The sequence below is a fragment of the Ambystoma mexicanum genome, chromosome 7q (assembly GCF_040938575.1).
Source record: "Ambystoma mexicanum isolate Mex_15411 chromosome 7q, UKY_AmexF1_1, whole genome shotgun sequence".
NCBI classification, from domain to species: Eukaryota; Metazoa; Chordata; class Amphibia; order Caudata; family Ambystomatidae; genus Ambystoma; species Ambystoma mexicanum.
In genome coordinates, this window is record NC_090941.1 from 475,933,430 (window position 1) to 475,945,435 (window position 12,006).

The window sequence follows — 12,006 nt, forward strand, 5'->3', positions numbered from 1 at the left end:
AGTGAAGGCCTTATTGTAGCGAAGCGTCCCTAAAGTTCCGGTCGTCCTACTTTGTTGACGGCCAACATTATGGTTATGTGCCAAGACCGCTAAAAGAGTCCGATTTATCATGCCCTCCATGCCAAAATGCAATCGTTTTGGCCTTTACTTTAGGCACATATTGTGGAACACCTCCAAATCTCCTGTGTGGCAGAATTCCGTGAGTCCCCTCAAAGCTTTTGTTATAGTTTTATCAAATACAATCTTTTCAATGGCTTTGTGAGTGGGTGATGAAGGAATCAACCACTTCTTCTTCCGTGCCTCCTCTGTGGACAAATGGCCATGTTCACAATTGTGGAAATGTTGGTTCGTGTTCCAGCGGTGAACGTTTGTACAGTGTAGCATTACTGACCGCCATTTTTCCAGTAGAATTTCCAACGACCCTCCACATGTTTTTGAGCTCCACCAAAGATGGTTGCTGATTGACTTGGACCACTGTGAAATACCTTGCATATCTTTTTTTTTTACCTGCAGCCGACAATTTTTTATTGATTGTTTTTGCAAGATGCCAAACGTCAAATTGGTGATTTATATTTTTGTACTCTTCTCTCATTGTCTTGGCAATTGAAACGTGTCTGTCCGTGGCTATCAGTTCGATCACCATTCCCCGCGATTGTAGTTCTTGCAATGATGCTACAAAGCCAACTTTCTCCATGGCCACTGAGGATGTACTTTGTGACACCTGCACGACCACCGAACTCACAATTTTCTTACTTTCCATGTCCTGAAAGTGGTAGGTGCAGTACTTGGCTGAAAATCCTGGGCTGTCGCACTGTCTGTCACCGGCTAGCCTGAACCGTTTGCCCGCGAATGTACTATCAATAGACATTTTTTCCATTCTCCAAGCTTCGCTAATGGCTGGAAATAGATAATCGGTTTGGTATTTGTAGAACTGAGTTTTCGCAATGAAATGGATTCCCACAAACTGAAAGAAAGACTCTAATTTTTTAAAACTTGAACCACTAAAAAGTGCAGCCGCTGCACAAAGTAGATTGCCTGCTGGCAGTTGTCTCAGCATGGGTTGTGCAGACCATGAGAAAGGATGATATTTTGTACAGGTGGCATGTATTTTAAGGTTAGTGCCTCGAATTGCCCGAGTCACATTAATCAATGGCTCCCCACATAATTCCCCACCTACCGAATGCCCACATTTCAACCGAAAAATAATATCAATCAAACAACTATCGAATACAAAGAATTTGGCCTCTTTCCTTATACTGTCACTCTGCATCCCAGCTGGTTCGGCCTGTAACGTTGAGGACATGTCACTCACATGAAAGGTAGAATCTCTGATATCGTCTTCCGCTATGTTCAGTGATATTGAAGGTGTTTCATTGTAGTCCACTTCATTCTCTTCCATTGCAACATCTGTTCCTTCTCCGGCAATAGGTGAATAGGACAATTTCTTCAACTTTCTCGCGGTCATAGTTTTTGCGGGTGTGGATTCTGTGTATTTATCTCCGACTGCATCCGAACTACCAGGAGGACATTCACTATCAATGGCTGGATGTGGTATAGCTCCGTTGTCAATCACTTCATATTCTTCCCATTGGCACGATGCATCTCCAGTCTCAAGTCCCTGCCAAAAGGTTTGACAAGCAACATCTCTCGTTCGCTTCACTGTCTGTGTAGATCTAGTTCGTACACCCACTCGCAACTAGAGGACAGATTGGAAAAGGGATGTTCAGTTTAAACACAACTTACAGTATTGAACTATTAACAGTGAAAAACAACATAATATAGTGACCAGGACACTAACCTTCTTTTGCTTTCTTTTCTTTGAAACTTTCTTGCCTCGAACTTCAACATAAGAAAGCTGTTGCTCCGACTCGTGTGTGCATGTCTCCACTTCCTCTTGCGCTGCAACGACTATATTTTCATGATAAGCACATCCATCACGCACTGACGCTCCATCGACTCCCTGAAACATAGAACTTACATTAGTATGTATAATAATATCGAAAACACAAAATGTACTTGGGGACCAATACCCACGTACATCTCAATAGCAAAACACGAATGAACGCTTTGTGTAGAACATTCAAACGACAATTATTCACGCATTGTTGATCTAGTTAGATGGAACTGTCAAGATCCATACCTCGGGCTCCTCATAGACTTCCATTGATGATATTATTGAAGATGATGCTTCCGTGACTCCCTGAAACACAGTAATTGCATTAGTATGGTTTTCTATTTTGATAAAAAGAACAGAAACTTTGTGCAGGCATGAACGGCTCATCTAAATAGACCTGCACAAATGATCAGTTGTCTAAAATAAATAATGGATATGTAAATATGATTCGATTTGCTCGATCGTTGGAAGTGTCACCACCCAGAGATCTGCATCAACTACTAGGGGTGATGTTCTTGTAGAAGAAGCTCCGTCATCTCCCTGAAACATAGTACTTGCGTTAATAAAGAAGGAAGTATAGCGGATGTAATCACGTCATATGATTTCGCTTGATCGAACTGTCAGTATCCATACCTCGAAATGCATAAGAACATCAAGGGACGATGTAACTGCCGTGCACACTTCTGCAAGCTGTTGCGCCGACCCGTAACTGCATGCTCCCCCTTCTTCTTGGACTAATGCTCCATCGACTCCCTGAAACATAGGACTTTTATTAGTAATGAACACAATATTGAAAAAAGAAGACACATAGGAGGGCGACGACAGAAGGACATATCAATGGCTAAAAACGAAAGAAACATTGTGTGTAACAATCACGCTACAAGAATGCAAGATCTGATGATCTCCATCGATGGAACTGTCCTGAAACGTACCTTGAGCATCTGAGTGACATCAACGGTAGTCGTCAATACGTTGGACTCCTCAGCATCTCCCTGAAAGACAGTACTTGCATTATTTTGGATAACAATAATTATAACTGAAAACAAAGACTAGAGGACGAGTACAAGGGTGTACCATTAGGCAAAATAATTACACGATAAATTAAAACTATTGATTTACATGCCTAAAACAAGTCAGTGGCAGAATAGCCAAGTAAGATTACCCGATAGGCGCTTGAAGTGGCTGATGACTGCAATAACGACACGGATGGAGAATCTTCCGCCTTCATATTGAGTGGATACATAAATGGGGAAATTATTGTTAGCTAATGCTACACACTACCGCAAGGCCGAGAGATAAATATGTAAACTTGACTCACCAGTGGAGGGATGTGGACGAATAGAGTGGGAATAGCGGTTGAGAGCAATTTTCGCCTCGCTCGCAGTGTGTTCTTCTTTATTAGCAATGATGTGGAGTACATGTCAGAGGTAAAGTGCCTGCTGCAGATGCGGTATGGATCACCCCTCTTGTCCGCAAAGACTTCTAGGACTCTACTTTCAAGCTCAGACGGTGGATATCCGCAATATCGGACCCATTCTCTTATCTGATCTATTGTCTTAGGGAAAACATGCATTATAGTACCTTCAGATTTATTATGGGTCTGAGAAGGGCAACCGCCAATGGAACAGGCAGGCATTGTGGAAAGTTCTGAAAAGTAAAGATCAACAATTCTCTATGAATACCAATGTAAACTCAGAACATGTGACTAGTTCCTTGCATGTACTGTCTTGAACGAAAAGAAATTGGACGCAAAATGATTATGGTACATGGCCTTACCTTGACGAACAAACAGTTAGATGCAGGGATCAGAGTAGTTTCTTGTCGTAAGCAGTTCACAGGTTGCAAACTGAGGAGTTTCCTCGAAGTGGTCACGGAAGTTCACAGAGACGAAGAGCAGATAGCCAGCACCTTCACGGGTTGACTAGCAAAGCGCAAAGAAGTGCTCATTAGAAATATGAAGTGGGTTATAAAGAATTCGAAACAGGGGTGTGTTTGTGAATGAATGACGTGTATAAGTCGTGGCATTATGCGGTTTGCAGGGGGCCGCCCAGCGTGAGGGGGGATGCTTGGCAGGAGACACGGGGTCTGGAGGTAGACATGGGAACAACAACCCATGCTCTATAGACCACTTTGAAGTGTACATGGTCTTTGGCACCTCTTGGCCTTTATCGCTCCCTGACAGCTCCACTTGCCAGCGCAAGTACCCCGGTGCGAACTGCCTTTGATAGGGCGGGGGGTGGATTGGGGCGGTGGTCGTGCAGACAAGACACAGGAAGACTCGTGAATGGAGACACACTTATGTGGATTGCAGGGGGGCGTCCAGCGTGAGGGGGATGCTTGGCAGGAGACACGGGGTCTGGAGGTAGACATGGGAACAACAACCCATGCTCTATAGACCACTTTGAAGTGTACATGGTCTTTGGCACCTCTTGGCCTTTATCGCTCCCTGACAGCTCCACTTGCCAGCGCAAGTACCCCGGTGCGAACTGCCTTTGATAGGGCGGGGGGGTGTGGATTAGGGCGGTGGTCGTGCAGACAAGACACAGGAAGACTTGTGAATGGAGACACACTTATGTGGATTGCAGGGGGGCGTCCAGCGTGAGGGGGATGCTTGGCAGGAGACACGGGGTCTGGAGGTAGACATGGGAACAACAACCCATGCTCTATAGACCACTTTGAAGTGTACATGGTCTTTGGCACCTCTTGGCCTTTATCGCTCCCTGACAGCTCCACTTGCCAGCGCAAGTACCCCGGTGCGAACTGCCTTTGATAGGGTGGGGGGGGGGGGGTGTGGATTAGGGCGGTGGTCGTGCAGACAAGACTTGTTTGCCGCAGGGCCTCACCAAGGAGAGGCCATCTAACTGCATGTAACAGGCTGGCTGCAGGAGCTAGTACATGGAAGGCAGGGGGGTGAGTTTATAAATACCTCACCCTCCCAGGAGAATATATGGGTGCAGTTCACCCTGGAGATCCTGGATGCCTAGGCAGTTAGTCAGCAGCAGGCTGGCCTGTGGTGGCAAGGCGGCACGGGCCAGAGGTGGTCATCTCTGTACCCGGTGCCCAAAAGGATGATTTATTATGATCAACCATATTGATTATTTACCTATAACCATGTTTTGTATCAATAAAATCCAACGGCCTTCCTTTTATTGCGAACGCTTGAACAAAGTGGTGTGGTAAGTATTTTTGGGGGAGGAGGCAAGGCCGGGAGGCTTGATGCCAACCCGCAAAATAACATATGTATGTCTGCTGCATATGGGTTCAACGGTTATGTGGATTGAAGGTGGGCGGCCAGCGTGAGGGAGGATGCTGGCCGGAGACATGTGGTGTGACAAGACAAGGCACAGGAAGACTATTCAATGGAGACACACTAGATTCATTTAAAAAATCAAAACAACCATTGTTAAAATATATGTTGGGTTTTATTTTAGATCTTAATTTCAATTGAACATAAATAATAAACATTACACATTGTAAAGTTGCGGTTGCAGCACATCCAGGGAAAATCCGCGGTATTGTCCACTGTCGCTGGGGAAATGTTGTCTAATGGCAAGTACCGCACAGGCAGGTATTACTCTCCGAACGCGGTGTCCAAGCCTCCCGTGAAGCCACCAAGTGAAGCAACGATAGGCCACCAGCCTGTACCACCTGTGAAAATGAAAGATGCAAACTGTATTAAAATGACAAAACTTTCTTATCACTGTCGATTCAGGTAAAAAATGTCATTCTGCTTTGAAAAAAATTCTATCTAGAAAATGCACAATATGGAACCAATTTACATGCATTCGAATGATATGTAGATGTAATTTTATATGTGGGAGACGACCCTGACATAGTAGTGGCATCACTGACATCACAACCAGAGTATACTTACTCGTTACTCGGATTACGCGGACGAACAGTGCCGCGAAGTTCGTGCATAAGCACCATCATCATCCTCAACACGGTCCGTGAGAGGCAGGCTTCCCTGAACTCTGGCAGCTCGGTGATGCATTGCGGACTTGGCTCGCCTTCCGAAATGTAGGCCAAGCACCCGGAATTTTCACGGCAGCAGCAGTTCTCCTCCTCAGTTGGCATTAGCTCGCACCGATTGCACGTGCACCAGGTGGAGACGCCGTCCATGCGACATGGTCCAGGCTCTTCATCCGTTGACTGGTCCTCCCAACTGCCGTCCGAATCCCCATCGTTTTCGCGTGCTTGCCTTTCCAGTAGTTCTTCCTCGGTGTACTCGGGCTCGTACATATACGGCATTATTGTAGCCATTGTGTGGTAAAGAAAGTAAAATAATTTATAGCGGTGGTACTGGTATCTGTTCACACGGGCTACAATCAACGAAGGTAGCTGGCCAGAGCACAGAAACGAGTCACAGAATACTCAAAGTAACACAGAGAGAGGAATGGATTCGAAAATCTGCTGCTGTGTGTTGTGAAACGGTGTGTTTATACTTATTGAGGAAAGAGGCGTCCTGCCATTTCCATGGCGACACTTCATTAGCTGAGGCGCAGCGATTGTTGACACGAAACGGGAAATGGGCGGTACGCGTCTGCTGATGTCAGGCTCAGGGGCGGGGGATTGATTTAGTGCCGCAAAAGCAGGTGAGCCAGGGCGATGGGGGGAAATGATAGGATTATCATAAAATGGCAGATGTTTTCGAGTGCGTTAATGGACGAAAAGTCGGGTAAGGTCCATAGGAAAGTTTTCTACGATCTACCGATTTATGCTTAAAAACACATGGCCGAACCATAGGAACAATAAAAAAAAAGTCCCGGAACTATCCTTTAAGCATTGTTCCAGCAGTGGGTTTCATCAGTCTGCACGCTCAAGTCCCTCCTGGGTATGATTTCTTTGTGCATTCCAATTGCCAAAAATTGCAGCCTCCACATGTGCCCCCTGCAGGAATTCCTGCATACCCGTTGTGATCAAGTTTCCGGCACTGGTAAGACAAATGTTATCTTACCAGTCCTTTTTGCAGAGTGCTGCTTTGATGACGCCAATCTCATTGACAGAGCGCCTTTCATATTTCTGCTCAGTTTAGCGAAAGTAGCGACCAAGGCCTCTATGGAAGGTTGGGGAGCTCACATTGGCAATCTCCATTTCGGAGGCTTCTGGTTGATGGAAGATACATCACTGTTCTGGAGCCTTAGGGCTGTTTTCTGATCCCTCAAAACTTCCTTGCTGCATCTACACCGAAAAGTGGTATTGGTGTTCAGTCAACAACACCATGATGTCCTACATCCGGAAGCAGTGCAGCAGCAGATCTCTGATCCTCTGAGCAGAGGCCCAGTCTCTGTGGAAAAAGGGCCCTTCCTCAAGAAATGTTTTTCCTCTTTTCACCCATCAGGCCTACAACTCGGTGGCCAATACCTTCAGCACGGAACTCCACTCTTGCATTGAATGGGAACCCCTTCCAGATCAAGTGGCAGTGGTCTTCCAAAGAAGGGGGACAATGGAAGTGGACCTCTTTACCACATAAAGATTCCTTTAAATGTGAATTTGCCAGCATTTCCCTCATGCCGGTCAGCTTGGGAGACGCATTGACGTTTCCGTAGAACAGAATGTTCCCGTATGATTTTTCACCGGGCCCACTCATACCAAAAGTCCTCCTCATTGTCAAACAGCAGTCTTCATCAGACTAACCCTATTTTAATGCCCAAAGTGCTGTCCACATTTCACCTCAAATCATTGGTCCTGCCAGTTTTCTTCAGCTTTTCCTATTACGCCTGCTGTGCGCTCTCTTCACCATTGATGATATGAGGGAACTGAGGCATTACATTGATCGGACCCAACTCTTTCGAAAATCCTTCCATCTGTTTGTTTGTTTGGGGCATGCTGGTCCTGGAAAGCCCTCTGTAAGGTTTCCATTTCCAGATGGCTTTCTGCTCGTTTCTTGTTCTGCCATCAACTTGCTAACAGGCTGCTTCCGGGTCGGCTACAGGCACACTCTATGAGAGCAGTCTCGTCCACCGCTGCTCTTCTAGCAGTAGTGCAGCTGGCAAACATTTGCAGAACAGCCATGTTGATGTCTAAGTGCACCTTCACCAAGTTTTACTGCATTAAAAAGAATTCTGCTGACGAATCCAGGGTTAGATAAGCGGTCGTTCGTACCCTGTTTGCCAAAGGTAGGCTATCTTCCTCCTACCAGTTTTACATGTTGATGCATGTTGGTACTGCTTTGTCATCTATTCTAACAGCATGTGAATCTACGAAAGATTTAATGCTGGATAAGGTTACTTATCTGTATCTCCTGTTCTCCAGCATTAGTATCTTTCATAATGCAACCCTTCCATCTGCCCCACATGTGGCTCATCTTCACACGGTTACATGTGAGATACGAATCTGAAGATAGCTTAAAGGGGTGGAGCTAAGGTGGCACCACTATTAGCTTGAGGGTAAATGACCCAAAAAACACGTGAGAGAACGCTAAAGTGAGTGCAGTTTTTGGTTTTCCATGAAACAGCTTAATTTTAGAGTATTCCTAGGCTTATGATGGTGAATATTGTTACAGCATGTTCATCTATGAAATATACCAACGTTAGAAGGCAATTTTTAAAGGTAGGCAACTTATTCCATATTGGTACAGCCAACATGGACATGTATGGACACAGTCAGCATGAACATGTTTTTTTGCACTGGCAAATACTGGCATATAGTGGGCGCAGGCATCATGAAAATTTTGTAATGCTCCTATGCACAGTTGGTGACTTGCCAACAAATGGAATTTTGTATGTCTTACCATACAAGACAGGTTGTAAGCTATCTGGCTTTTTACCCATTCCTTCAAAACGTGTGCTGAAAATGCAGCAATTTGAAAGTTTACCGGGCAATCATTTCGGACATCACAGTAACTAACATACTAAAACAATGGTTTTGTGCGTTCATAATTACTTGTTAGTGCAAGTACCCATGTCTTGATCTAAAGTTTTGTGTTTTTGTCTACCTCCTTCTATATATGTCTGTGAATGCTCGTGGATGCTGAATGCCTGAGTAAGATGATATGCAAGAATTGTGCTTGTGTGAATAAATTGCAAGTAGCGGTTCCATATAGGTTTACAGATTTCTGAGTGTGTGCAGCTTTGGCTAGGAGTGGGCTGGGTGATTGGTAATTTAATCTGGGCCTGTTTGCTAATTTCTGTCATTGAATATCTGGGAAGTGTGTCCATATGGCATTCCTACGGATCACCTCTCCAAACTGCAGTTCAGTTATAGAACAGTTTGGCATTTGATGGGGGCTATGTGCTAGACTAGTGTGGGTTTTGTAAATGATTTCCTGTGTCAGTTTGGCTCTGTGAATGTAGGTGGTACTCTATCTGTAGCTGACATGTACGGTTTAGTTCCCCTGCCTTATATACACACACGTGGCGTGTGTGTTTAGAATCACACATTGTCTGACATTTTTTGTGGGGCTGCTGATTTTCTTTTTTCCAACTATAGACCTAATCCATGATATACTTTATTTTATGCCTGGCACTTGCTCCCCACTCTGTTCCTTTCCCTGCTCCGGCCCAAGCATGCTGTTCTTTCACTAGTTTGTTCATTGATCACTACTCCACTCTCTGTGCCATGTTGAGTCTCTATATTACCCTTCTTCCTTCTCGGTCTGTCTTGTGTTTGAGGTCCTACTTTTCTGTCTATTGTCTTTGTCTCTGGGACAGGGGAAGAGGGTAGTGTGTCTCTAGTCTTTCTGTCCACCTTTGTTTTTTAGTCTGGCCTCGTGTGTCTGAAGCATCTCCGCTCTTCTGTGTATTGGCAATCTTTTTTTTCTTCTCCATTTTGCCTCCGGTACCTTGCCTTGAAGATATGTCATGTGAGGTATACCCCTCCTATATACTTCTGAGTCCTGCTACTGTTTCTTCCTCGCTCACTCACCTGCCTGCGTCTTGTGCCCCCCCTCTCTCGTATGCCCCCCCTCTTGTATGACCCCCCTCTCTCTCGTATGCGCCCCCTCTCTCTCTCTCGTATGCATCCCGCTCTCTCGTAAGTTTTTAGCCCAAAATAATTCACAGAGAAATAGATCAATCCCAAAGCATGAGTTGCATGTTTCAAAAATAAAAAATATATCAATTAAAGCACCCAGGTTTAGCCTGCTAAGTAGCTGGCTGCTGACGTACTCATGTAGGAAAAGGCCATATGTAAAATGTGTGGCTTTAAATTTCGCATCTATTAACATAACAAATGTGATAGAATTCTAGACGTTATATTTTATTTGTCTTCAGATCAATGCTTACAAGTTCTCGTCTTCATAAAAAGCTTCTGTTTGGGATATAATTGTGCTTTTGTTTTTAGGAAACCAATTCAGAGAACTAATGGATAAATTCCTCAGGGTACATTTCAGTAAAGGATGTCCACCTCTTTTTACTACTTTGAAATCTTTGTATAGCAATGCAGAAAAGGTAATTCATTTGATTTTTCCCTCCACCCCCACCCCCAAATGTATTCTTATGGTACTTTCATTTTATCAACGATCGTTGTATTTATAATGTTGATTCCTATTGTAAGAATGTATCTTTATAATGGCTGTGTGATGCTTTGTTCTCAGAAATAATGTACTGGAATAGTAAATGAAGTTGAAGCATATTTCTGGCTCTTTTGAAAATCGTACATTATGATGGTTTTGGATATGGTTGTGGTTACATCTCACATTGTAACCAGAGTAAACTGGAGGCTGATGAATACGAGTTGCACCACAGGACACCCAAGGACTGGAGATAACTGAAGGGATGCAAGGAAAGTGCTGGTTTCCGCCCCGACCACCCGATTCCATTGCTATCTCAGATGGCGAAGATTTGTTGGTTAAAGATGCCTCGGCATTACAGGCACATACAGTAAAACTCTCACACCTGGTTGTGAACTTGTCAGAGCTCTGTTTTTGAAAGGTTGACTGGGACCCTCGAGCCACGGTTCAGTACTCTTCAGGATGTCCAAGCAAGCTCTGGGAGGCTCTGAGCCCTGGGCCTACACCTGCAAGTCCGTTTTCCATACAGTCAAGCCCTAAGGTATGCCCAGATGACAGGACCAGCAGGCCCCTCATACACATTTCAGGTGAAAGGGACTGAAGGAAGGCCCCTCAGGCAGTCCTCCTAGCAGAGGCCAAATACTCCTCTTGTAAGTGCTAGTATCAACCCTCAGGGCCTTAGGATGGGCCCCGGTTGAAGGATCTGCGCAACCCCTCACAGCCAGTGAACCTTCAATTTACCATCTCCAACTTCATGGACAAATATCTTGAAGTGCTCCAGGGGCGACCTGGAAAAAAAAGTACACCACCAGAAATGTCTGTTCTTTAGAGATCTAGGAGTCAGGGCATCATACGCTGAGAAGTAGCCCCACCGGTGGTCTAGGCCCAGACACTAATAAGAGCGTGTGGGGGACTGATGCAGGGAAAAACCGCTCGCAGGGCACACATTTAGTAACCCCAATCAAGACAGAATTGTGCTGGTTGGGACTAGAACACAAGAGATGGGAAGAAGAAATTAAGAGAAAAAAAATAGAAACAAAACTCAGTCGTGCAGGCGTCCGTTTGTCGCCACAGAAAAAAAGAGGTCTGAGGTTTGGCTCCAGAGAGGGTAGTGGAGCACCACTAGTCCATTCATGCCAGCAAATTAAAGGGTGAAATGCTCCTTTTCTGCAATGCAAAAAAGGCACCAATATGGAGGAAAGAGGAAGACACTATGGAGTAAAATTCTAGTTATGACCTTAAAGGGGTGGGGCTTTTGGTAATATGATACTCAAAGGTGTCTTTGTATCAGGGTGGCCAGGCTCAGCGTGTACCATCCATCGCGATGTGGACCTCATCCTCAGTCACTAAGTATCTAGTATCCCAGGAATCTCCCCCAATAACAAACTCAAAGGGCTGAAAATGGCAGTATGAGCTCCGGAAGCCTCAGCCTTGTGCTGGGTCTCCACAACAGCCAGTACGTATCCAGCCTCAGGTGCAGCCTTATTCTACCCAGCCTCAGGCACCATGCCACTGTCACAGCCTCTGCAAACATTGGTAGCTCAGCACCCCAAGACCTGTTACCGACTCCAGATATTCAATCGGCAGTGAACCCGTGTTCTGCCCCGGCGGGTGACATTTCTCCTATGCACACTGGCACCACAGGTGCAGGTGACTCACT

The 12,006-nt window shown here is 45.2% G+C and overlaps 1 protein-coding gene across 6 annotated transcripts in view; it reads left to right on the top strand.

Moving 5' to 3' along the window:
* NAA16 (N-alpha-acetyltransferase 16, NatA auxiliary subunit) overlaps window positions 1–12,006 on the top strand; it is a 2,654,788-nt gene that overhangs the window by 1,489,486 nt on the left and 1,153,296 nt on the right. For all 6 annotated transcript variants that reach the window (XM_069640524.1, XM_069640525.1, XM_069640523.1 and 3 more), the window contains exon 9: window positions 10,178–10,284. In XM_069640524.1, coding sequence (XP_069496625.1) covers window positions 10,178–10,284 — 107 coding nt within the window. The remainder of the gene's footprint in view (window positions 1–10,177; window positions 10,285–12,006) is intronic.